The 25,990-nt window shown below is 59.9% G+C and overlaps 2 protein-coding genes across 8 annotated transcripts; one reads left to right on the top strand and one right to left on the bottom strand.

Annotated features, from left to right (window-relative positions):
- Positions 1–298: 298 nt before the first annotated feature.
- LOC102449524 (leucine-rich glioma-inactivated protein 1) lies at positions 299–11,375 on the top strand. 3 transcript variants are annotated; one of them, XM_006123503.5, is made up of 9 exons: positions 301–1,223; positions 2,929–3,000; positions 3,548–3,619; positions 3,881–3,952; positions 5,062–5,133; positions 5,428–5,597; positions 6,009–6,173; positions 6,659–7,170; positions 7,806–11,375. In XM_006123503.5, the coding sequence occupies exons 1-9, from the start codon at positions 985–987 to the stop codon at positions 8,109–8,111; spliced, it is 1,680 nt and encodes a 559-aa protein (XP_006123565.1). In that variant the 5' UTR covers positions 301–984; the 3' UTR covers positions 8,112–11,375. The 3 variants fall into 3 exon arrangements, with proteins under 3 accessions (XP_006123567.1, XP_089628900.1, XP_006123565.1); XM_006123505.5 differs by lacking the exon at positions 6,009–6,173 and having other exon boundaries at positions 299–1,223; XM_089772774.1 differs by lacking the exons at positions 3,881–3,952; positions 5,062–5,133 and having other exon boundaries at positions 300–1,223.
- Positions 11,376–11,387: 12 nt separating this feature from the next.
- On the bottom strand, positions 11,388–19,759 carry LOC102450959 (FXYD domain-containing ion transport regulator 3-like). 5 transcript variants are annotated; one of them, XM_075907506.2, is made up of 8 exons: positions 19,623–19,759; positions 13,363–13,423; positions 13,223–13,258; positions 12,946–12,969; positions 12,393–12,467; positions 11,985–12,021; positions 11,751–11,788; positions 11,388–11,534 (listed from the first exon to the last, which is right to left on the bottom strand). In XM_075907506.2, exons 2-8 carry the CDS (start codon positions 13,403–13,405, stop codon positions 11,515–11,517), a joined length of 273 nt encoding a protein of 90 aa, XP_075763621.1. In that variant the 5' UTR covers positions 13,406–13,423; positions 19,623–19,759; the 3' UTR covers positions 11,388–11,514. The 5 variants fall into 5 exon arrangements, with proteins under 5 accessions (XP_075763621.1, XP_075763624.1, XP_089628901.1 ...); XM_075907509.2 differs by lacking the exon at positions 19,623–19,759 and adding an exon at positions 19,368–19,535; XM_089772775.1 differs by lacking the exon at positions 19,623–19,759 and adding an exon at positions 17,483–17,569.
- Positions 19,760–25,990: the final 6,231 nt, after the last annotated feature.

Genomic DNA, 25,990 nt, shown 5'->3' with positions numbered 1-25,990 from the left:
CTTGTGGCCCCCAGGAGTGCGGCTTTCAGTAACCCCTCCCCCAAACTGGGCTAGAACCCAGCAGTCCAGGCACCGAGACACCCCCCTTCCCAGCACACTACAGCCCTTCTCTCCCAGATCTGGGCTAGAACCCAGGAGTCCCGGTGCCCAGCTCCTCCTCCCAGCCGTTGTGCTGAGCTGGCCCCCTTCTTGTCTTGACTTATGGCCCCTCCCCAGTCAACACACACACACAGAGACACCCGCTGCACCGTCTCCGGCTGGCGATTGGCTGGCAGCACTGCCACTCACAGAGGGAGGGCCGGCCAGACACAGGAACAGCGGGACGAGGGAGCTGGGGCACTATACACGGACTGAGCGAGATCGCAGCGGGAGAGCCACAAATGGATGGAGAGACAGCGGGACAGCTAGAGGGGCGTGCAGGGACAGGCTGAGGGGCAGAGGCTAAATGGACTGAGGGATAGATACGGGGATAGAGAGAGGGAAAGAGGGGTAGATACAGAGGTAGATAGAGGGGTAGACACAAGGTAGATAGAGAGACGTGTGGGGCTAGATAGAAGGGTAGAGAGAGGGACAAGCAAGATAAACAGAGGGACATTCAGGGTAGATAGAGGGGTGGACACTGGGTAGATAGATATGCGGGTGTAGATACAGTGTAGATAGAAGGATGTGTGGGGATAGGTAGAGGGACATGTGGGGCTTGATAGAGGGGTAGACACGGGGTAGACAGAGACGTGTGGGGGGTAGATGGAAGGGTAGATAGAGGGGTAGACACAGGGTAGATAGAGGGATGCGCAGGGGTAGGTAGACAGAGGGACACGCGGGGGTAGATAGAGGGGTAGACAGAGGGACAGAGGTGTAAATAGAGTGACAGGTGTGGGGTACATAGGTAGAGAATTTCCTTGAAAGAATCAGGAATTCAGGGGTCCGTAGAAGGACCCTCGTAGGGAGGGGGTCTCAGGACTGTATTGGGAGCAGTCAATTCCCATGCTCCTTGGCCAAACAATGGATTGGGGGTCACCATGGGTTGCTGTGGGAAGAGGGGGGCTCTGCAGGGCCTGTGCCCCACTGCTTGTTGCGGTGTTGCTTCTGGCAGCTGGGAGTGGTGAGCGGCACCGGGCCCCCCGGCGGAAATGCCCTATCAGCTGCAGCTGCATCCAGGACAACGCACTATGTGACAGGACAGACGGGGTTCCCCGAGGACTGCCCCCTGACATCACCTCTCTGTAAGAGCCCCCAGCAGCATTCTGCCACCCCTGCCTCCCCGCTGTGCCCTGGATCTTGAAGGGGTTGTGCTTTCATTTGGTTCTAATTCAACGGGACTGGGTTTGTCGGGTTCACCAGAGCCAGTTCCATTGCTGTGCCTGGCTCTGGTCTGTTTGCCCGTGGAGACGACGGGAGGGAGGAAGGCTGGTGGGATGCTGATTCTGGTACTGGTGCCATTCCCTGGAAGTGTCTGTGCCACTTCAGTGTTTGCACTTCGATGGTAGGTCTGGTTCTCTCCGTGGCTCTGGTTTGACATTGGTGCTGGCTCTGGGTCTGGTTTTGGTTCTGGTTCTGGCAGCAGTTCTGGTCTATGCTGGTGCTGGTTCTGCTGTTGGTTCTGCTTTGATGTTTCTGACTGTTCTGGTTAAGGTGCTGGTGCTGGGCCATTCCCTGGCTCACTATAGGTCTGCACTGGGCCTTTGGACTGAGCTGGTTTTGGTGGGACACGGCTGGTGGCCAGGTTCACAGTGTCCCGTTGATAGGGGCTCTGGCACTGGTTCTGGTACCACTCATGCTGGGATGGTGGTGTTGACTCAGTACCAAGAAGCTCCTGGTTCTACCTTGCATCCCAGATTCCAAGACAGGAGGGAACTTGAACATCTCGTGGGCTTCCCAGGCCAGAGTATGGCCCCAAGCCACCACCAGAGCAGGGCTGTTTTGTTCTGCACTGTTCAGCCATGGCTTCCAGGTTGCCAGCGAGGAAGAATCCGGTGACCTGGGTTCATGGTTAGTGGGTCTCGCTGTTAGCAATATGTCACTTGTTTCCAGCCTGAATGTGTTTTGCTTCATTTTCCAGCTCTTGGGCCATATTTGATCTTCCTGGATGTTGCTAAGTGTCTCTAGCCAGGGATCATGTCCACTGGGCCTGCTCTGTGTTCAGCTACGTCGATGGAGACCTGCATTTTCTGAGCCTTTAATCCCCTCCTGGCTCTTCTCTGAGCCCTCCGCAATTTACCAACCTCTTTCTTGAACTGGCTGTGGGAGACCAGCGGATTCCCAAGGTGCCTCTGCCTGGCTCACACTGTTCATGTGCCCAGAGGCAGGGGTGAAAGTAACTTCACATTTCTTACAAGTCTTTTCCTATTGCAATCTGGGTCCTGCCAGCTCTTTCAATAGCTCCCTGCTGGCTTTTGCCACAGCTCAGCCAGCTGTGCACCAGAGCCACCCGTTTACTGTCACCTCTGCCCAGCGGTAAATGGTGCTCCTCACAGCAACTTGGAAAGAAACAGAACCATTCGTATGGGCCAGAGCCACCGCCTCACTCCTGTAAAGTAGCTGGGTGTGTGACAGCAGGCGTCTGTTGGGGCTCTGAAATGAGCCCACCTATCAGCCCCACTGTTCTGATGAATATGCCTCCCTGCTGGCTTCAGCTCAGGCCTCCAGGCTGCTTCTTGCCATGCTGCTGTTGAACCCAGGCTTGGCAGGAGGCTGTTGGTCGGGTCCGGTTCTAGGCTGGCTCTGAGTCACTCTGCGACTGCTGCAAAGCCGGTTCTGGTCTCACATTAGTGCCAGTTCTGCTCCTGATGGTGGTGCTGGTTCTGCTTGGAAGTTGGTGCTGGTTCTGGACTTGGCTCTGGAGCTGTGGGTGGAGTGGTGCTGGGTGCCATGCTGCACCCATGCTGGTGCTGACCGATAGCCCCCTCATATCCAATCTCCTCTCCCCAGATCCCTGGTGCGATCAGGATTCACTGAGCTGCGAGAGGGAAGTTTCCTGCAGACACCAACCCTGCAGCTGCTGTAAGGAGACCAATTCCCCACCACACTAGTGTTCAATGGGGCCATGTCTATGCAGAGGGAGTATAAGCGTGAAAATGTCTATGTGCATGGGAGGGGTGAGTGTGCAAATGGGGGTGTCAGCCAGCGCGTGCAGGGAAGCGAGTGTGCAAATGGAGGAGTGCTGCTCTAAGGGGTAGCTGGGAGGACCAGGCACACAGCATTGTCCCAGGAATGCTCACAGTCCTCAGCTGGGCCTGGGGGGCTATCCAGACACAGCGAAAGTTAGGCCAGGCCACACAGAGGTCACTATCTATAAGACACATGGGGAAGGGGAAACTGAGGCACAGAGCAGGGAAATGACTTGCCCAGATTTACCCAGCAGGTCTGTGGCAGAGCGAGGGAAGGAACCGAGTCCTGGCCTCTCTAGTCCGCACTTACTCTAACCATAAGGCCCCACTCCCCTCCTTGAGCAAGGGCAAGACTTTCCGTGGGGAGCAGGGGCTGCAGAAGGATTGAGGGCATCAATAGCTCAGGTTCATGCTGTATGCTGATGCTCCCTCTCTCCCAGCTTATTTACAGCTAGCACCCTGGGGCTGATCCGAGATGACGCCTTCGTGGGACTCCTGCACCTGGAGTATCTGTGAGTGTGTGACGGGTGGGGTGGGTGTGCAAGAGGGGTTCAGCACAGGGACAGGAGTGGGAGAGGGGCAGGGTAAAGGGAGTGGCAAGGGAGTGAGGGGCACACCAGGGGAGACAGAGGGCACACAAGAGGGAGAGCATCAGGGGATAGGACTGTGGGAAGAGGGAAATGAGGAGGGGTGCGAGGGGCACATGGGTAGAGGAGAGCAGGGAGCGGAGTGGGGAGCAACCCACTGACAGCCCCCGCCCCCACTCCCTGCAGGTTCATCGAGAACAACAAGGTGGGCTCCATTTCCAAGAATGCGCTGCGGGGCCTCAAGGGGCTTGTGCATCTGTAAGTAACACACACAACCCCATGGTCCCTTGGCCTCCTGGCACCAAGAGACCCAGCAACCCCCTAACCTCCAGCACCAACAGACTTAGCAACCCCCTCCCCCGAACACCCAGCACCAAATGACCCAGCAACTCCCTAATCCCCAGCACCAACAGACCCGGCAACACTCCAACCCCCAGCACTGACAAACCTCGCAGCCCCCCAATATCCAGCACTGACAGACCCAGCAACACCCCCAACCCTTAGCACTGACAAACCCAGCAATCCCCCAAACTCCTAGAACCAACAGACCCAGCAACCCTCCAACCCCCAGCACTGACACACTCAGAAACTCCCCCTGAACCCCCAGCACTGACAGACCCAGCAACACCCCCAACCCCCAGCACTGACAAACCCAGCAATCCCCCAAACTCCTAGAACCAACAGACCCAGCAACCCTCCAACCCCCAGCACTGACACACTCAGAAACTCCCCCTGAACCCCCAGCACTGACAGACCCAGCACCCCCCCAACCCCCAGCACTGACAAGCACCAGCGATTCCCCCCCACCCCTTCCTTAGCACTGACAGTCCCTGGTGACCGCATCCCCCTCAGTTTCCCAGCACTGCACCAACCTGTGATGCTCCCAAGCTCCCAGTACTGACATACTCTGGTCACCCCAGTACCCCACAACAGATTCTGTCTTCTCAGTGGGGTATCAGGGTTAGGTGTCAGGGCGCCTGGGGAGTTCTGTCAGTGTTGGAGCAAAGAGGTTAACTCTGACCCCCTTGGTCCCCCCTAACACTCCTCACTTCAACACTGACAGAACCCCCCAGGCACCCCAACACCTAGCCCTGGTGCCCCACTGCAATGGCATCAGATATCACAATCCCTTGGCACTGACACCTCCCCAGAGACCCTGACTTTATCCTGATGGAATCCCCAAGGGACCTCCTCACTTTTGTGAGCCCCCCCATGGTATAATACCCGATGGAACCCTCATCTCCCCACGTGCTGACAGCCCATCTCCCTTCCCCCACACTTGGACCCTTCTGAGGTCAGATGGGAGCAAGCATCTCCAGAGGGAAAAGGCCCTGATATGGGGCCCATGTCTAACATCCCTCCCGCAGGAGCCTGGCACACAACCAGCTGGAGACACTTCCACGGCACCTCTTCCGGGGCCTGGATGCCCTCACCCATGTGTGAGTTGGGGCAACAGTGGGAAAAGGGAAGTGGGAGTGGGGAAGGGCGGGGGCAGTGGTGGGACTGGGGGAGGAACTGGGGAAGGAGTGGGAGCAGCAGTAAGAATGGGGGTGGGAGTGGGGGAGGTGGGGGCAGCAGTGAGACACGGGGCAGGAGTTTAGGAGGGGAGAGCAGAGGTAGGTTGAAAAGAGAAGGAAGAAATGAGTGGGGAGGTGCAGTGGTGGGGTGGGGCAGAGAAGGGCCTTGCTGCCTGGCTCCGCCCCCTGCTCCATATGCCCCATTCTCACCACCAGGGACCTACGGGGGAACCCCTTCCACTGCGACTGCAGGATCAAGTGGTTGGTGGAGTGGCTGGACAGCACCAATGCCAGTGCAGAGCTGGGCGAGTGCCAGGGCCCCACTGAGCTCAACGGTACCCGACTGAGCCAGCTGCACCTCCAGGACTTCGACTGCATCACCACTGGTACGGGGCCAGCAAGCCACCCATTGATACTGATATCTTACTGTTCCCCAGCCGCCCCGCGCAGGACAAACCCACCTATCTGAAGGGAAAATGCTTCTTAGATAATGGCCCTCCCTGCATCTCAGCCCAATGTCTGGTGGGACTCAGCCCCAAGGTTCTGTCTCCAGACCTCGCAGGCCCATTGGTTAGTGTGGGCACTGGGGGAAGGGGGACTGGGAGCCATAATTCCTGGGTTCTATCCCTGGACCCAGGAGGAGAGGATGGCCTAGTGGTTACAGCGGGTGGCGGTGCGGGGCTAGAACTTCTGGATTCTATTGTCTCAAGGCTAGCATGGGAGGCCACGGTGAAGACAGAGCTGGGGATGATCCCAGTTGTCCAGCTGCCCTCCCATCTAACTTCTGCCTACCCCAGCGCTGGCACTGTTCCAGTCGCTGCCCTTCCAGGCCTTGTCGGTGGAGCCCTTCTGGTACCAGGGGGAGCAGCATGTGGCAATCGCCCAGCCTTTTGCAGGGCGCTGCAGCCTGCTGGAGTGGGACCACCTGGACGGGGCTTTCCGGGCCTATGCCTCCATCAATGGTGAGCAAGGGCCCATCCCCCCTGCACCGCACCTCACAACTAAGGATCCCCTACAGCCCTCCTGCGCTCCACCCACAGTGACTTCTATGATTAGTGATTGACAGATGGCTCCACCCCCACCTGCTGCTAGATATCCCCCTGCCCCCCATCTGCACCCTTGTCCCCAGCCAGCCTGTCTCCCAAAATCACTCCTCGCACTGCTCTTTGCAGACCATCAACCAGCTGCCCCCTTTCTCCCTGCAGGGCAGATCCCTGCTCCTCTTAACCCAGCTCTGCACCTCAGGGACAGCCTCTCACCCCCTGTCCCAGTGCAGCTTCCCTGAACCCTTCTCCCTTCCATGCTCAGTCAGGCCCCCCCATTTATCTTACTCTCTAACCTCCTTGGGCAGCCCTCTGATCCCTACCCCAGAAGATCCCCCCCCAATCCCTGCTCCCCGAAAACCCTCCAAACCCTGCCCGCATTGAACAGTCCCTCTACCCCTCAGGCTCATCGCCCGTGGCCTGCAAGCCCCTGGTAGTGGAGGGACGGCTGCTGGTGGTGCTGGCGCAGCTGGCTGGGGGCTCCCACGTGTGGCGCCGGGAGGAGGACACGGGGCACTTTGTGCGGCTGCAAGAGCTGGGCCCACAGCGCATCCGCAAGCCCAATGCACTGGCTAGCTTCCGGGTGGACGGCGACTGGTTCCTGGCCGTGGCTGACAGCTCCAAGGCAGGCGCCACCACGCTATTCCGCTGGGGAGGGCGTGGCTTCTACGCCCACCAGGCCCTGCATGCCTGGCACCGTGATACCCACGTGGAGTTCCTAGAGCTAGCTGGGCGGCCCAGCCTCATCCTGGCCAGCAGCTCCCAGCGCCCTGTGGTCTACCAGTGGAGCCGGCCTGGCCGTGCCTTCCTGCGCCACACAGACATTCCCGACATGGACGATGTCTATGCTGTCAAGCACTTCCGCCTGCGTGGCGACGTCTACATCTGTCTGACCCGCTTTATCGGGGACTCCAAGGTTAGTGCTTGGCGTGTGTCCAGCCTGACCAGCACCACTGTGTGCCCAGCATGTGCCTGGTCTGCACCTCCTGTTCCCAGCATGCCCTGTGCCCAGTCCATCCCGAGGCCAATATGTGCCCAGCCTGCTCTGGGCCCAGCATGCACCTCCTGATCCTGCCCAGCATGTCCCCAGTGTGCCCTGCACCCAATGTGCACCCCTTGTTCCCAGTTTGCCCAATGTGCACTCCCTGTTCCCAGCATGCCCCATCTGCCTTGCACCCAACATGTGACCTCTGTTCCCAGTGTGCCCAGCAAGCACTACCAGTTCCCAGCATGCCCTACACCCAGCGTGTGCCCTCTGTTCCCAGTGTGCCCAGCATGCCCTTTGCGAGTGCTGGTGCCGGGCATGCACCCCACTCCCAGCATACTCTGCTCCCAGTACTCTCCCACCGATCCAAGCATGCTGTACTCCCATCCTGCTCTTTGTTTCTGCCCCCACAGTGCTCCCATCAAGCTCTGCTTTCACTTAGACACTCCCATCATGCTCTTCTCTCAACATCTCTGTTCTTCTCTGCCTCCAGTCTGCCATTACCCAAGAGCCTCTGTGCTTTGCTGGCAGTTCTGGCATAACCCACAATCCTATCTGCTCCTCAGGTGATGCGTTGGGAGGGCTCCATGTTCCGCGATGTCCAGCACATGCCGTCACGTGGCTCCATGGTCTTCCAGCCACTGGGCATTGGGAGCCACCGCTATGCTGTGCTGGGCAATGACTACTCCTTCAGCCAGGTGTATCGCTACGATGCGCGTTCCGGCCTCTTTGTGCACCTCCAGGAGCTGAACACCCAGGCACCGCGCTCCTTCGCCCATCTGGCCATCCACCAGCGGGATTTCGTCTTCGCTGCCAGCTTCAAGGGAGACACGCAGATCTACCGGCACATCACTATTGACCTGAGTGCCTGAGCATCGCGCGAGGGCAAAGGGGGCTGCAGACAAGGGGGATGGAGTACCAGCCATGGCCACTGGGGGTCCAGAAGGGGACATAGCCAAGGGGGACGTAGCACTGGCCATGGCCACTGGGGGCCCAGAAGGGAACGTAGCCAAGGGGGGGCAGAGTACCAGCCATGGCCACTAGGGGCCCAGAACCGGACACAGACCATAGGACGAGGAGGGCGCAGAGCCAGCAATGGCCACCAGGCGGGACTTTTAATCCTATTTTGACCCCCCCCCTTTAAAATGGCGTTTGGCGCGGTTAAGAACCGTTCCCCGGTACAGCTGTCAAAGTGTATTTAATGGACTCTCTGTTTCACCCCTTTCCAAAGGTTTTGCTTAAGCTCCGGCGCCTGTGGCCCGTTCAGCGCCCTTTCCATTTCACAAGCTTTGTAATCAAACTTTTCTTCATTTAAAAGACTCCTTAAAAACCACTAATGTCCATGCAGGGCCCAGGCTTCAGACCCAGGAGTCACTTCCCAGGGGCCTCAGGAAACCCCTTTGCTGCCCTTCCCTGCCTTTCACTCTGGAAAGCAATCCTTTCGTTCATGACCCATCACCCATCTCTCCAGTGCCCACACGCTCGGCGTCAGGCTCCTGGCCCGTTTCCAGTGCAGTTAACTGCGTTTACGCTGGAGCCCCTCCTGCCCGTGGCTTGTTCGGTCGCCTCACTCAGCGCCTCTGGGCCCTGCCATTGCTTCCCCTTTTTACAAAACAGGAAGGAGACGGCCTGGGTGCGGCTCAGGGGCCGGCAGGCAAAGGCCGCTTTCTTTACCTTTGCCCTGTTATGGCGCAACTGCATTTCCTGTTGCCTAACGAATCACTCCTTGGCTTGGAAATAAAAGTGAGACCAAGGCCCACACCCAGGGATTCTTAGCTGCTGGCCGCCTCCTGGAGAAGTGGGGAGAGAGCAGGCTAATCGGCTAGCAGGGCTGGGGAGGAGGAGACGGGATGCTGGTCTCAGGGTGGGGGGGAGGAAGGCGCATGGGGAGGGACTGGTAGGAGGGGACACTGCCGGAGAGTCTGGTGGGAGGGGACAGGACAGCTGGGGAGAGAGGAGTCTAAGGGGACACTCTGGGGTGGGGTAACAACACTTGATAGCCCGATGGGCACTGATGGGCTGGTGAATTTTAACTCTGGCCTCCCCTGGTAGTCAATATCCAGCAGTTGCATGCACCCCCTCCCCTGCCCCCCTCCTGTCCCCTGGGAGCAGCAGGGAGCCTAAGCCAGCTTGCCCACCTTGCACTGAGGGGTGCAAAGGTGGGAGGCAGCTGCTGAAAAATCTGCCTGGAACATTCCTCTGCCCCCCCCCTCCCCTCCAGCCAGAGCCCTGTAAGTAACACAGCATGGGATGGGGAGGCAGCTAGGCCTCTGGGGTTCTTCCTCCAGCTCTGGGAGGGAGGGAGTGGGGGGAGGGGTCAGCAGTTAGAGCAAGGCAGGGCTGGAGCCAGAACTCCTGGGTTCTACCCCTGGCACTGGGAGAGGAGCAGGGGAAGCTAGGACTACTGGGACTGAGGGATTGAGCAGATGCAATGCTGAGCATCACAGCACAGACCTGGCCAGCACCCTCCTACCCCAGAGTACCCAGAGCCAGCAAGCTGAGGAGGGAGGAGATTAAAGTAGCCCATAGGAAGCACTGAAGAGTGGGGAGCAGACTGCCTGGGTGCTGTTGGCTGCTGCCCAAGAACTGTTTGCCCCTTCCCACGGCAGCCTAGTCCCCCAGCATTCTGCTCCCCCCTGTTCAGAGGATGGAGAAATCGCCTTCTCGTGAAGTAGGGGATGCTTGGTGAGACCCCAGAATTTCCATGTGACTTCTGGCCTTTCAGCCCGTCCCATTCACCCCACCCTGCAGGGCTCCCGGCCCTTCCACCCCAAGATAACTGCATAATAGAGAAGGAAACTGAGGCATATATGGGCTCCCTATGGTTCCAAAACATTCCCAGTGGCCCAGCGACTCTGCCAGGATTTGGGCTGTGGAGTGGCCCGTGCAAGTCCAGCCATGCTGGCCTGATGCCGCACAGTGGGGTGGGGGAGGACAGGACCTCTTGGGGTCTTTGAACCATCGTTTCAAGGACTTCAATATCTGAGATATAGGCGAGAGGATTATTCTAGGTGAGATTCTGTGGCCTGCATTGTGCAGGGGGTCAGACTAGATGATCGAAATGGTCCCTTCTGACCTTAAAGTCTATGGCTTTTGCGGAAAAACTTGCCAGCTGTCTACATTGGCCGCTTGAATTTGTGCAAGAATACTGATGATCTAATGTAAGTTTGTCAGTGTTCTTGCGCAAATACTATGCTGCTCCCGTTTGGGAAAAAACCCTCTTGCACAAATGTATTTGTGCAAGAGGGCCAGTGTAGACAGCTAAAAACTGTTTTATGCAAAAAAGCCCCGATAGTGAAAATAGCGATCAGGCCTCTCTTGTGCAAAACCATGTCTAGATTGGCACAGATGCTTTTCCGCAAAAAGTGCTTTTGAGGAAAAGTGTCCGTGCCAATCTAGACGCTCTTTTCCGCAAATGCTTTTAACAGAAAAACTTTTCCGTTAAAAGCATTTGCGGAAAATCATGCCAGTCTAGACGTAGCCTGAGTCTATGAGGACCTGGCTTCCCCCTTGAATCCCATGGGTACAGCAGGTGGGTGGGCCAGGGGAGAGCAGGGTCCGTGCCCCCACCACAAGCTGGGGAGAAAGGACTTGCATGAGTGCTACCCAGCTATCCACTGAGCACCCAGCTGCCACATCTGCGTGGGGCAGGCCTGGCTCAGTGGCTATCTCTGCTGCCAGAGGAGCTACAAGGGCAGGTGAACCCAGCCTGCCCGGGGAACCAGAGCCCCAGGTTTGGGGCAGCCATGGCCCACAGCGCCAGGTGAGCTAGCCCAAAGATGCCCGCGCTCTCCTGATGGAACTGCTCCTGGCCAGTGAGACACCGCTGCCAGGAGACAGCAAGGAGAGACCTGGAGACTGGGCTCCCCTCTGCAGCCCATCTCCCCTGCGGCATGGGGGCCAGGATTGAAGCCAGGGTGCTCAGAGCCAACGGAAAGCCCTGTGACAGAACTGCCCACTTGACCCAGAGAAAGCCAGTGTGCACGAGGGCCCAGATGGGGGCAGGAGTTGGCACTGAGCAGCTGGGTGGGAGTCTCTCTTGGCCATTGAAAAGACTGCTTGTCCCACCCCAGCTAGCCAGTCCCTGCCCTGGGGCCAGACGGGAGCCAGTACCCCCCATAGGGGACAGGCCTAGGGCTGACACAGAGTTTCAAGGTCAGAAACGTTTTTAATGGAACTTGTGACTGTGCAGAATAGACTCCGGCACTTTCCCAGATGGGCAGTGGCAGCGACGGGGGCAGCCCTGGCCACACCTGGCACCAGCACCATCCTGGCTCAGCAGTTACTAGCGCTGCCTGTGGAGAGATGGGGGGAGAAAGAGACCCACTTACAAAGCAGCCATGGGAGCCGGTGATGGGAGGGAGAGGGGTGGAAGAGTCCTAAGAGTCTAACCCACCAGCAGTCATTAGGGGGCCCCGCTAGGGTTGGGATGACAAGCTTAGAGCCTCACCCCAGAGTCCAAAGACATCCCCCCTGCTGGCCAGGAAGTGGGGAAGGGTTGGGTGACTTACCAGGCGCGATGAGGTGGGGGGACTCAGTCGGACGCCGGCTGAGGCGGGAGAGAAGGGGTTATAGGCATGGGGAACATGACTCCCCCTTCCAACGTCATGACCCTCCTACCCCAGCCTGACCCCCCGCTCTTCCACTATGTGCCCTCCTCACTGTCCTGCCCCCTTCTCCCCAATTCAGAGCACATCTCCAGTGTAAACCCACCCCCCTCCATGCCCTCCAGCACGGTTCCCTACCTGGCTTTGCGGTTAAATTTGCATTTGCATTTTCCACCTAGGAAAAAAAAGTGGGGATTGACGTTGGGGAGGGTTAGACACAAACCCAGTGGCAGAGGGGCAGTGACCCCGAGTTGCCACCCCTCCCATACAATCGGGGCCTGTGAACAGCTCCCCCTCCCCCATCACTGCCCCACCAAGCTAGTGACTGGTACTCAGAGCAGACACCTCCAAGCTCTTCAGGTGCTGGGAAGGCCCCCCTCCTCCACTCTCCTGCTGCCAAGACACCCTCTCAGGGAACAGGGACTCCCCAAGTCACCCCATAGACACTGGGACCCCTGTACAGTGCTAACCCCCCCCCCAAACCTTCCTAAGGCCCTGGGACACCCCCCCCCCCATCCACTCCAGCCCCTCCCCAGCCCTACTCACTGAGCACCACAACGATCCCCAGGGTGCAGAGGATGCCAGCAAAGATCAGCCCCCCGACCCGCAGGCGGTGCCAGTCTGGGGGAAGAGGAGCTGTAAGAGCCTGTACCGGGGGACCCCCAAAGCAGCACTATCTGCTGCAGAAGGGCAGCTTAGCTGTGCCCCCTCATACTCCAAGATTCACCCCACACTCCGTTACATCCCCCAAATCCTCCTTCTCTGGACCTCATAACTTCCCCCACATTATGTCCCCCAAATCTTCCTCCCCTCCAAATCCCCCCCATACAGCACCACAGCCTGAATCTCCCCTCTCCCAGCAAATTCCCCACCCAGCACATCCCCCAAACCCCTCTTTCCCTGACCCCATCAAATCCCCCCACCCATCCCCAACCTTTCTCCCCTTGCCCAATCCATCCCCCAGCAAGCTCCCCATGACCATCCCCTAGAAAAAGCTGCTCGTGACAGGGCACGAGGCTAGCTGGCCAATTCAGCCCTTGACCAGGCCAGCTGAACCAGCAGGGTCCTACCCCAGGTAGATGGCAGGAGCAGCACTTACCATAGAAGAAGTGGTCTGTAGTGTCTGGCAGGAGCAGAAAAGAAAGAGTTAGGGTCACAGGCCAGGACTCCTGGGTTTTATCTATGGCTCCGACAGGGAAGTGGGATCTCCATTGGGTTGGGGGTCTGGGTGTCAGGACTCCCCAACGCGCCTACCCTTCCCACACTATCAGGAGTGCAACTCAGGCTGAAGTGCCCTACAGGAATCCCCTCTATTCCATCCCACCCTCCTCCCTGGACAGCTTAGGACCATGCTGGCAGCAGGAGAGTGAACTCACCCACAGGGTCTTTAGCCTTCAGGACAGGAAAGGAGGCTGAAAGAGAAAATAGCATTGGACTCCCAGCAGGGGGTGCTGTAGAGGGAGGTGGGGGATCTCCCGGGCCAGCAGGGGGGCTGGAGGGAATCCCCACTTCTCACCTGCCAGGAGCAGCAGAAGGCTGGTGGTGATTGGCTGCATCATGGAACTGAGATCAGGTCCCTGCATAGAGACAGGGCAGTTAGAGCCCAGAGGGGGCCAGCACCAGGCCTCCCAAGTTCCTCCCAGGCCTCACTCAATGTCAAACCAACACCTGGGGGCCCCCCATGTCACATTTCCCAACCCCTCTAGACATCCGGATCCCACTGGAGTCAGATCAGAACTAGTGCCCCACAGATTAAGGCTTTTGCTGTCAATTGAGGGGGCCCCTTCCCCCAGCTCCAGCTGTTCCCAGCTGGGGCTGAGGCATTTGGCAGATCCAGGGGGCAGGGAATTCCCTGGATTTGGAGTGTCCCTGTGTGCGAAGAGGTGAATGGATCTGCTCTGTTCACTTTGTTATCTTGCATGTGATTTCTACTGTCATGCAGGGGTGGCCCGTGAGTATAGGCTGACTCAGCCGTTGCCTAAGGTGCCGTCTTCAATGGGGCGCCCAATGATGATGTCACGCCATTGATGGCCATGCAGGCAGGGGCGCTGATTGCATGTTCCACCTGGGGCACCAGCTGCCACCGCCAGCCTCAGGCTGCCCCTGCTGTCATGTGTGTGCCTCAGTTTCTCTTGCCCAATACCTAGATGGGAATTTTGGGTGTGACTCTCACTGAGGGAGGCTGCTTCAGCCCCAGCAGGGACACAATGGCTGAGGCTTTCTGTAACATGAGCCCAGAAGAGGGGTGCAATCAGGTAACACCTTTTGCCTGAACACTGAAGTGGGTTGTGCCCATGAAAGCTCATGATCCCATCTACACAATTGTTGGTCTTTAAGGTGCTGCTAGACTATTCCTTGTTTTTTAAGTTTTACCTTTTGCCTGGGAAGCTGGACAAAGGAGGTAGGGCTGCTTACAGGACTGGGACCAACCGGTTGCTGGGTGTGAGTTAGTCTCAGCTGCCTCAGGATACCCTCTCCCTAAATTGGCTTGTGCTGGCTGCTTCTGGTTCCTGTGCTGACAAGTCTGTGCTATGCTGTGTCCCTGTCACCTGATAAACCTTCTCTTCTTCCTGCTGGCTGAAAGTCCTGTCTGGCTGCAGGTACGAGTGCAGGGCCCAGTGACTCTCACTGTGGCACCCGGGCCAGCCAGCTATGGCAAACAATGGGCCAGGGGTCCTCAGCTGTTCACTGCCTGGAGCCCAGCAACAGCCAGAGCCAGGGATGCTCCCTCAGCCAGCACTGGTCTGCCTGCAGGGGAAGCTATGCAGGACTGTGACCCTGATGGCCACTATCCAGCCCCCCACTCCAGCTTGCAGGAGGGGTGGGACAGTATGGGCTGCAGTTCATTAGTGCCCATGAGCACTGCCCAGTCCAGCGGGGCTCTCTGGCCAGAACAGCTTTCATTCCCCAAGTGTGCAGTCATTCTCCTTTGGTGCGGTCAGGCACAGAGGCCCTGCCTTGGTCTCAGCTGGCTGAGCCAGGGCCGTATTCTCCCTGAGCCTGGGCTCCTGGGGCATTTCATTGCAGGGGAAAGCCCAGTGTTCCCCTCCTTGCTCCCACGTGGGGCATTTGCTTAGTGTCTGGCACACGTGCCTGCCGGGTCTGTTTCCTGGTGCTCCTGTGTAGCAAGGTGCTGCCAGGTGTGCCCCGGCCTGGCCACTGGGACAGGACAAGCCCAAGATGGGACACTCAGCAACCAGTGTCCTGGTGCCCCAAGGCCTAGCCCAGCCTGGCCAGCGGGAGCATGAAGGGCTGAGAGCCTGGATGACCTGACCAGATGGTTCCAGCAAGGGAGGGTGCCCAGCCACCTGTTTCCCTGGGAGAGAAGACAAAGACAATGGAGGAGATGGTGGGGAAGGGCATGCGAGAGGAGCTGCCAGAGTCCCCAGACGTGAGAGAGACCTAGAAATCCGGAGAGCCCAGTTCAGATGCTCAGCAAACTCCACAGTGTTCACTGGCCGAGCCTCACTGCAGGCAGAAGTGGGGGTGTGGCTCCCGCTGGGTGAGGAGGCCCTGGTCTCTAGCACACGGACAGCCTCTGGCAGCCCATGGCAGAAATGGGCAGGCTGAGGGCTCAGAGAGGTGTGGTCCCAAGTTTAGCCCCAAGAAAGTCCCATGCAGGGGTCCTCTGTCACATTGTTGGGGGCTGTGAGTCTGTCACCCATGTCCCTTCCTGCCATCCTGATGATGCAGCCCCTTGTACCCGGAGCACCCAGGAGTGGGGCGAGCCCTCAGCATGGAGCCCCAGATGCCTTGTAGGGCAGAAGGTCAGATGCAGCTCAGACCCAATAGGTTCCAAGGGCTGGAGCCAAAGCAATTGGTCAGATACAGTGTGCAAAGCACGTGGGGTGCTGGGGAGCATAGTCAGCGGTGGATCAGGACTCCTGGGTTCTCTCCCAGGCCCTGGGAGAGCAGTGGGCTTTAGGGGTTAGCGCTGGGGGTGGGAAGGGAGACAGGCCACCTGGGTTCCATCCTGGCTGTACCCCTGTCTAGCTGTGCATCCCTAGTCAGCATCTTCCTGCTCTGGGCAGCCTTTGAGCTGATGTCCTCAGGGGAGCAGTGCCAAGCCCCAGCACAGCTGGGGCACATATGCTTGGGTCCATGGGTTGTCAGCTCCAGCCCAGCCTGCTTAGCACCTATCCAGGGCTGGCCTTACCATGAGGTGAACTGGGGTGGCTGCCTCAGGTGCCAGACTGTGGTGGGGCATCACTAGCACCCAGAGTGTAGAAAATTGTGTGGTACTGGTGCATATGTATGCTCTCCGCTCTAGATGCACAGAGATGGTGGTAGAGTAGAACAGGAAGGAGGCAGAATTGAGACCTTTCAAAGTTTTGGCCCAAGTGAGGGGGCATAGGGCTCCCCACCTCAGGTGCCAAAATGTTGTGGGCCGGCCCTGAACCTATCCCACATGAAGGGGAATAGGCTACTACTGGTGATGGGACAGGGAGCTGCTACAGCTCCAGAGATGTGTGTATAGGGTGGTCAGGCAGTTCAACATGCCCCCCTGCAACCCAACACCCCTCACTCATCCTGCTACCTTCAGAGCACAGCTGCCTGCATCCCCCTCCTTAACTCTGCCCCTTCTCTGAAGGGGTGCTATAGCAGCTGGCATGTCTAACCCCAGCCCCTCCCCTAGGCAGTGTTGTGCCAGCCGGGGTCAGGGTCTGTCTCTTTGGGATAGGGTGCAGCAGGGAGGGCCAGGGTTGCTCAGGCGGACCAATACCTGAGCTGGACACTGTGTGGCCAATACCTGAGCTCTGCCCCAGATGGAGAGCACCCCTGAGAGTGGGGCTGGCACAGCCAGAGCCACTGAACTACCCCAGATGAATCTACCTAGCAGGACATCCCAGGCCAGTCAGGGTGGGCCCCACATCAGCAGAACTTGGAGCTAGGAAACAGGCATGGAGAAGGGCCAGGGGCCAGACTCCCACAGAGCTGCCTAAGCTTTAGGGCTGCCCACTGTCTACTCACAAACCCAAACACCCCTGCCTCACCCCTTCTATGAGGCTCTGCCCCCACTTGCTGGTTTGCCCAGTTTCGCCAGACTAGGGTGGGGCGGGTGGGGGTGAGGTGGGATTTGGGGTGTAGGAGGCGGCTCTGGGCTGGGGGTGGAGCTGAGGGGTTCAGAGGATGGGGGGCTCAGACTGGAGCAGGGGGTTGGGGTACAGGAGGGGGGTCAGGCTCTAGACTAGTTCCAGGGCAGGGCCAGAAATGAGGGGTTCAGAGGGCAGGAGGGGTTTCTGGCTGGGGTGCAGGTTCTGAGGCATGGCTGGGGACGAGGGGTTTGGGGTGCAGGCTGGGACTGAAGCGTTTAGAGGGTGGGAGGGGGATTGGGGTGCAGGAAGTCCTTGGTTGCAGGATCCACAGTTACCTCAAGCAGCTTCCAGAAACAACAGTATGGCCCCCAGCTCCTAACTGCAGGCTTGGCCAAGTAGCTCCATGCAGCCCATGGGAGCGGTCTGGCTGGTGCTGGGGGTGGGGACAGTATGAGGAGTCTGCCCCAGGCACAGGCGCTGGCGGGTGGACCTGAGGCTGCCCAAGAGCCATGCAGCCGCCCCCCCCCCCCCAACCAGGCTTTTAACAGCCCAGCCTGTCTCCCCAGACACTCAGGTGGAAACCCAGCACCAGCCCCCTACCTGCCTGGGGAGCGTCCTGCCACAGGTGAGTTCCCCTCCCCCGCCAACGCAGCCTCTGGCGCCTCTGGATTTGTCTGGTTCCATCCACCAACTGTCAGCACAAGCTCGGCCTGTGTGGGCTGGGGAGGGGGCCAGTGCAGGCAGCCCCTCCCCTCCCCCGGGAGAACCCAGAGCCCTGCTCCCAGCCCCACACTCCTCCCCTCCCCGGGGAGAACCCAGAGCCCTGCTCCCAGCCCCACACTCCTCCCCTCCCCGGGGAGAACCCAGAGCCCTGCTCCCAGCCCCACACTCCTCCCCTCCCCGGGGAGAACCCAGAGCCCTGCTCCCAGCCCCACACCCCTCCCCTCCCCGGGGAGAACCCAGAGCCCTGCTCCCAGCCCCACACTCCTCCCCTCCCCGGGGAGAACCCAGAGCCCTGCTCCCAGCCCCACACCCCTTCCCTCCCCGGGGAGAACCCAGAGCCCTGCTCCCAGCCCCACACCCCTCCCCTCCCCGGGGAGAACCCAGAGCCCTGCTCCCAGCCCCACACCCCTCCCCTCCCCGGGGAGAACCCAGAGCCCTGCTCCCAGCCCCACACTCCTCCCCTCCCCGGGGAGAACCCAGAGCCCTGCTCCCAGCCCCACACCCCTTCCCTCCCCGGGGAGAACCCAGAGCCCTGCTCCCAGCCCCACACCCCAGAGCCCTGCTCCCAGCCCCACACCCCTTCCCTCGCCAGGCTGGGGAGAACCCAGAGCCCTGCTCCCAGCCCCACACCCCTCCCCTCCCCAGGCTGGGGAGAACCCAGAGCCCTGCTCCCAGCCCCACACCCCTCCCCTCCCCAGGCTGGGGAGAACCCAGAGCCCTGCTCCCAGCCCCACACCCCTCCCCTCTCCAGGCTGGGGAGAACCCAGAGCCCTGCTCCCAGCCCCACACCCCTCCCCTCCCCGGGCCGGGGAGAACCCAGAGTCCTGCTCCCAGCCCCACACCCCTCCCCTCTCCAGGGAGAACCCAGAGTCCTGCTCTCAGCCTCAGCCCCAGCCCCACACCCCTCCCCTCCCCAGGCCGGGGAGAACCCAGGAGTCCTCTCCCAGCTGGGCTCTAGGAGCAAGAGGGAGCCCAGGGCTGGGCTGGCAGGAGTCCCAGGCGGATTCCACAGTCAGGGTGTGTCCCCAGCCCAGGGCCTCAGCAGAACAGGACAAGCAGGGCCAGGGTGGGGGTCATAGAAACTGACCTCCTAGAGTCTCCTCCTTCTGCCCTGCCTCAGAGTCCTGAGGGGCACAGAAAGCATCTCTCTTGCCCAGTGAGGGGGCTGGCTGGAGCTGGGCACCGTGGGGCCCAGAGTAAATACATTTGTAGGTGAGCCCCAGCGCCGTGACACATTGGCCTGGCCTGGCCGGGGTTGTGTTCCTGCTGCACTGCAGCACCCGCAAGCCTGTGCCAAAGGTTGCTTTCGAGTGCCAGGCGCCCAGCCATAGGGACCCCAGAATGCTGGTAACTCACTGAGCAGCCCCTCAGCCACCACTGACAGGGGAGGGGCAGCCCCAGTCTTTTATGGGCATGTCATGGGACATATTGCACCCTCTCTGGCCTGCCCCCCAGGCACTGCACAGTTCCCCTCCCCCCAGACCAGCAACCCTCTTGCCAAAGCTCTGCACAGTCCCCCTTCCCCCAGACCAGCCCCAGACACTGCACAGACCCTCTCCCCTCAGACCAGCACCCCCTCTGTTCCCCTCCCTCCAGACCAGCACCACCCCAAGGCACTGCAGAGCCCCTCCCCCTAAGCACTGCACAGACCCCCCCCCCCCCCGATCAGCACACCCCTCCCCTGCCAGGCACCACAAAGACACCCCCACTTAGTCCCATATCGGCACCTCCCCTTCCTCCAGATCAGCACTTCCCTGCTCACCTGGTTCCATACAGACCCCTCTCAGATCGGCACCCCCCAGAATCCATCCTGTAGCATTTTAACTTGCCAGAGCACAGATTATCCTGCCCCTCCCCCCTTTTACAGAGGGGCAAACTCAGGCACTGAGCACAGGGGTAGCAGAAGCAAAGCCAACAGGAGAATCCGGGCACTGAACATGTCAGCTCCCAGGGTAGCCTGCTCACACAGGGCAGCTAAAACAATAGCCCTGGATCCTCAGCCCAGCTGGCAACTTACCCAGAGCAGAGCAGCCACAGCAATCAGGCAGCAGAGCTCAACTCTCCTCTGGCCCTGCTGGCTAAGTAGGGCAGGGCCCAAACCACACCCAGGCAGGTGGAGACAGGTCTGGCAGCCTGGGCTGGGCGAGGGAGGGTTGGGCTTAGATCCACAGCCTCAGGCAGCAGCAGGAATCTGGCAACCCCTGGGGGCCCAGGCACCAGGCAAATGAGTTTGGAGGCTGCTGCATGGCCCCTCTCGTGTATCAGTGCAGCAAAGGGTCAGTGGGGGCCAGGTCTCCTGGCCCCTCTCCCCAGATTGTGGAGGGGGATCTGGTGGGTTAGAGCAGAGCTCCTGAGTTCTTTCTCTGGCTCTGGGTTAGATGGACAGGGAGCTAGGGCCCTGACTTGTAATCAGTGCTTTTGGGAGGTTGTGGTAATACAACTGCAGGATTATACAGAGGGGCTGTGTCTAGACTGGCCAGTTTTTCCAGGAAATCAGCCGCTTTTCCAGAAAAACTTGCCAGCTGTCTACACTGGCCGCTTGAATTTCCGCAAAAGCACTGACTTCCTACTGTAAGAAATCAGTGCTTCTTGCGGAAATACTATGCTGCTCCCATTCGGGCAAAAGTCCCTTTTGCGCAAAACTTTTGCGCAAAAGGGCCAGTGTAGACAGCTGAGAGTTGTTTTCCGCAAAAAAGCCCCGATGGCAAAAATGGCGATGGGGGCTTTTTTTGCGGAAAAGTGCAACTAGATTGGCACAGACGCTTTTCCACAAAAAGTGCTTTTGCAGAAAAGCGTCCATGCCAATCTAGACGCTCTGTTCCAAAAATGCTTTTAACGGAAAACTTTTCCGTTAAAAGCATTTCCGGAAAATCATGCCAGTCTAGACGTAGCCAGGGTTAAAAGCAAAGTTCAACGAGGGATGCAGGGGCTGTGGGTCAGGAGTGAGGGGCTCCGGCAGGGCTGTGGGCGGGACCCAGGGGGCGGCCAGCATTGGGTTAGCAGGGGGCTCCGGGATGGAAGTGAGGGGGCCGGCAGGTGCTGTGGGTTGGGAGTGAGGGACTCCGGGAGGGCTGGGCTGGCGGGGGCTGTGGATCGGGAGTGAGGGGCTCTGGCAGGGAGCCCTGGGCTGGGAGCAGGTCCCAGTTGTCTGTAGGTTAAAAACATTCCCAACCCTCTCTGTCTCTGCGTGTCGGATGCTGACGTTACTCTGAAGTGCGAACCCTGGCACGGCCTAGCCCAGGGAGATAAAGGGGGAGGGCCAGTGCTGCCGTCCATGTAGGCTGGAAAAGGTTAAAGAGATGGTAACAGGTACCTCCAGCCCTGCCAGGAGAGCTGGGGAGCCCCATTCCCTCTAATAAGGGGAACTGTTGAGGGTAGGATGGAGCCAGCTGGGAGACAGGATTCCTGGCTTCTCTCTCCAGCTCAGGTAGGGAGTTGAGGTCTAGGGGTTATAGCAGGGGCAGCTGAAGTCCTGCTCCTAAATACTAGCCCAGAGCTGCCTTTCTGCAGCTGCAAGGAGAACCCAGTCATAAGCAGGAGGCACTGGGCAGCAGGGAATGGGGCAGGGGCTCAGCAGGGAACACTGCGCTGCAAGGAAGAGGGTGGGGGCCCACCAGGAGGTTCTGGGCTGCAGGGAGCAGGGGGCTCAGCAGGGGGCCCTGGGTTGCAGGGAGCATAGTGAGGGCCCCGCTGGGGGTACTGGGCTGCAGGAAGCAGAATAGGGTACAGCCCGGGGCACTGTACTGCAGGGTGGGGGCTCAGCAGCGGGTGCTGGGCTTCAGGGAGCAAGGTGGGGGCACAACGGGGGGTGCTGGGCTGCAGGTAGAAGGGTGAGGGCTCAGAAGGAGGTGCTGGGCTGTGGGGAGCAGGGTGGGGCCTCAGCAGGAGGTTATGGGCTGCAGGAAGCACAGGGCTCAGTAGAGGCTGTTGGGTTGTGGGGCTGAGCAGGGTCACTGGGCTGCAGGGAGGGAGCTCAGCAGGATATGCTGGGGAGCAGGGCAGGGACCCAGCAGGGGGTGCTGGGCAGCAGGGAGAAGGATGGGGACCCAGTAGGGGGTGCTGGGCTGTGGTGAGCAGGATGGAAGAATGGCTCTTGTGAAAAAGGGGATCTTTGTGCAAAAAGGTGCCATCTACATTGCACTTTTTTGTCCAAAAACCTCTTGAGCAAAAGGGAAAGGACGAGGAAATACAAATGAGAGTGCTGCATATGCAAATGAGTGCTCCATTTGCATTTGCTCTTCTGCAAGAGGCTTGTAATATAGACAAAGCCTTTGAGTTTAAGATGCTTCAGCCCCTGCCTCCCCCCTCTAATCCAGGTTATGTCTAGACTACAATGATCTATTGGGAAAAGCTTCAGGGGGTAGCTGAGTTAGTCTGTGCAGGATAAACTTAAAAAACAACAAATGGGCTGGTAGCACTTTAAAGACTAACAAAACATGGAGATAGGATCATGAGCTTTCGCTGTCATCTGAAGAAGTGGGCTGTGCCCACGAAAGCTCATGACCCCATCTACGTTTTGTTAGTCTATAAAGTGCTACCAGACCATTTGTTGTTTTCAAAGTTTATTGGGAAAAGGCACACAAATTGTGCTCCGCAATTTGCAAACTTTTTCATGGAAGGAGGAAGACAGGGCTTTGGAAAAAGCGTGTCTGGTCTTCTGGAAGAAGAGAGAAAAAAAAAGCACAGACATGTCCCCTGGACATGGCACAGTTTTTCTGGGAAACCCCCATAGTCTAGATGTAGCTCCAATGCCCCACCCTCTCCCCCGGGGCCTGGCACCTCCAGACCGCCTGCTCTAACCCAATGTCCTCCACTTCCCTCAGAGCCAGGCACCCCCAGCCTCCCTGCTCTAACCCAATGCCCTCTGCACCCCCAACCCCCCACTTCCGCGCTAACCCAATGCCTGGGTCTCATTGGAGCTGCCGCCACAGCCATGCACTTCTGCCTGTAGGTGCTGTGGCATGTGTGCAGAGCGGCTCAGAACTATCAAGAGCCACATTGCTTTGAGCAAAGAGCCACATGCAACTCAAGAGCTGCGGGTTGCCCACACCTGGGCTGGGTGATGCAGGGGGAGGGGAAGGGTGGGCGATGCAGGGAGTTGGAGAAGCAGTGGGCCATGCAGGGGGTAGCGGGAGAGGGTTGGCAATTCAGGGGGTAATGGGAGGGAATGGGGGATGCAGGGGGAGAGGAAGGGGGGTAATGCAAGGGGAGGGGAAGGGTTGGACGATGCAGGGGGTAGCGGGAGGGGACGGGTGATGATGTGGGAGGGGAAGGGGGCAGGCAGTGCAAGGGGAGGGGAAGGGTTGGACGATGCAGGGGGAGGAGAAGGGGGTGGGTGACACAGAGGGAAGGGAAAGGGGTGGGCGATGAAGGGGGAGGAGAAGAGGTGGGCGATACAGGATTAGGGGTAGGGGGTGGTCCATGCAGGGGGCGGGGGAAGAAGGGGGAGGAGAAGGGGAAGCAGGGGGAGGGGTGGGAGGGTGATGGAGAGGAGTTGCAGTGGCTGGGTGATGGAGGGGGAGGGGAAGAGGTGGACAATGCAGGGTTAGGGGTGGGGGTGGGCCATGCTGGGGCCGGGGAAGGTGATGATGTAGGGGGAGGGTAAGGGGCAGGCAATGCAGGAGGAGGGGAAGAGGGTGGGCCATGCAGGAGGGGAAGAGGTGGGCGATGCAGGAAGAGGGTGGTCCATGCAGAGGGAGGGGAATGAGTGGGCGATTTAGGGATAGGGGAAGGTGTGGGCAATGCAGAGAGAGGGGTAGGGGGTAGGTGATGCAGGGGGAGGGGAAGGGTTGGACGATGAAGGGGGAATGGTTGGATGATGCAGGGGAGGGGAAGGGGCATGTGACACAGGGAGTGGAAGGAGGTGGGCGATGCAGGGGGAAGGAAAAGCCTGGATGATGGAGAGGGAGGGGGAGGGGCTGGGCAATGGAGAGGGAGGGGAAGGGGGTGGGTGATGCAGGGGGAAGGGGGAGGGGAAGGGAGGGGGTGATGCAGGGGAAGGGGGAGGGGAAGGGGGTGGGTGATGCAGGGGGAGGGGGAGGAGGTGGGTGATAAAGGGGAGGGGAAGGGAATGGGGTGGGCCATGCAGGGGGAGGAGAAGGGGGAGGGTGATGCAGAGGGAGTGGAAGGGTATGAGTGATGCAGGGGGGAAGGGAAGGGTTGGACGATGCAGAGGGAGGGGGAGGGGCTGGGCAATGGAGGGGGAGGGGAAGAGGTGGGCAATGCAGGGTTAGGGGTAGGGAGGTGGGCCATTCAGGGGGTGGGGAAGGTGAAGTAGGGGCAGGGAGAGGGGCAGGGCGTGGGCAATTTAGAGGGAGGGAAAGGGACGGGCGACTCGGGGAGGGGAAGAGGGTGGCACATTCAGGGGGAGGAGAAGGGTTGGGCATTGCAGGGGGAGGGGTGGGAGGGCAATGGAGGGGCGTTGCAGGGGCTGGGTGATGAAGGGGGAGGGGAAGAGGTGGGCCATGCAGGGGCCAGGGAAGGTGATGTAGGGGAAGGGGAAGGGCATGGGCGATTGAGAGGAAAGGGAGGGGGTGGGCAATGCGGGAGAGTGGAAGGTGTGGGCGATGCAAGGGGAGGGGAAAAGGTGGGCAATGCAGGGTTAGGGGTAGGGGGTGGGCCATGAAGGGGAGGGGAAAGCAATGTAGGGGCAGGTGACACAGGGGGAGGGGAAGGGTGTGGGCGATGCAGGAAGAGGGGAAGGGGTGGGAGATGCAGGGGGAGGGGAAAAGGTGGGAGATGCAGGGGGAGGGGAAGGGGTGGGAGACGCAGGGGGAGGGGAAGAGGTGGGAGATGAGGGGGAGGGGAAGGGGTGGGCGATGCAGGGGGAGGGGAAGGGGTGGGCGATGCAGGGGGAGGGAGAAGGGATGGGAGATGCAGGGGGAGGGAAAGGGGTGGGCGATGCAGGGGGAGGGGAAGGGGTGGGCGATGCAGGGGGAGGGAGAAGGGATGGGAGATGCAGGGGGAGGGAAAGGGGTGGGCGATGCAGGGGGAGGGGAAGGGGTGGGAGACGCAGGGGGAGGGAGAAGAGGTGGGAGATGAGGGGGAGGGGAAGGGATGGGAGACACAGGGGAAGGGGAAGGGGTGGGCGATGCAGGGGGAGGGGAAGGGGTGGGCGATGCAGGGGGAGGGGAAGGGGTGGGAGACGCAGGGGGAGGGAGAAGAGGTGGGAGATGAGGGGGAGGGGAAGGGATGGGAGACACAGGGGAAGGGGAAGGGGTGGGAGACGCAGGGGGAGGGGAAGGGGTGGGCGATGCAGGGGGAGGGAGAAGGGGTGGGAGATGCAGGGGGAGGGGAAGGGATGGGAGACACGGGGAGGGAGAAGAGGTGGGAGATGAGGGGGAGGGGAAGGGGTGGGCGATGCAGGGGGAGGGGAAGGGGTGGGAGACGCAGGGGGAGGGAGAAGAGGTGGGAGATGAGGGGGAGGGGAAGGGGTGGGAGGGGGGGAGGGGAAGAGGTGAGAGATGAGGGGGAGGGGAAGGGGTGGGAGACGCAGGGGGAGGGAGAAGAGGTGGGAGATGAGGGGGAGGGGAAGGGGTGGGAGACGCAGGGGGAGGGGAAGAGGTGGGCGATGCAGGGGCAGGGTAGGGGGCAGGGGGCCATTCTGGGCCAGTGCAGACCCAGGCCAGTTCATGCTGACCCCAGCCCAGCCATGCACAGAGGCCCATTGTCCAGTGCTGGCGGCCGCACAAGGCTCCATTGAGAGCCAGGCAGGCGGGGGAGGCTCCGTCTGGCCCAGCCTTTGTTCTGCCTCCACAGGAAACTCTGGGAGCCAGTGATAAAACCTGGCAACAATGTGGGGCCTCTCCCTGCCCCTCTGAGCCACCAGTCCCAGGAACATGCCGGGCAGGGCCTGGCTGGCTGGGGGGCAGGGGCCTGTGCCCTAGAGGGTGCCAGCTCCCACCTGGCCCCAGGGCAGGCACTGGCTGGCTGGGGGCAGGGCCCACGATTTTGCTCTGAGCTCATTGGGCCTGGCTGCCTGCAGGCAGACACCGGGCAGTTGCTTCCCTGCGGCTTGGGCTCTGCTCCCTGCCCAGCCCCTTCCTGGCCAGTGGCCATGGCAGCCAGTTAGGTATCATTGCGGGGGGAGGGACTCCTGGATCTCTCCTTTCAATGCGTGGTGCCCCGATCGTTCTCCCAGTGCGCTGGGATCCTGCAACGCCAGGTCCTGCTCTGCTGGCAGCTCTGAGCACTCGCTGGGGGTGGATGCAGGTATCTGGCCTCAGGGGTGGAGACCAATGTGGTAGAAGCCCAGGACTGCAGTTGTGCTGCTTCCCAGCCCCAGTTCGTCCCACCCAGCCCAGCCTAAGGGGTGCTGCCCCCAGGGCCCAGCAGAGAGACCTAGAGGTCAATGGCTGTGAGAGGTAGTGTTGGGGATCTTATTCA

Source organism: Pelodiscus sinensis, chromosome 22, assembly GCF_052426305.1.
Source record: "Pelodiscus sinensis isolate ZL-2025 chromosome 22, ASM5242630v1, whole genome shotgun sequence".
In the NCBI taxonomy this organism is placed as follows: domain Eukaryota; kingdom Metazoa; phylum Chordata; order Testudines; family Trionychidae; genus Pelodiscus; species Pelodiscus sinensis.
Note: the sequence above shows the minus strand (reverse complement) of the source record. Positions and strands in the feature narration are given on the sequence as shown.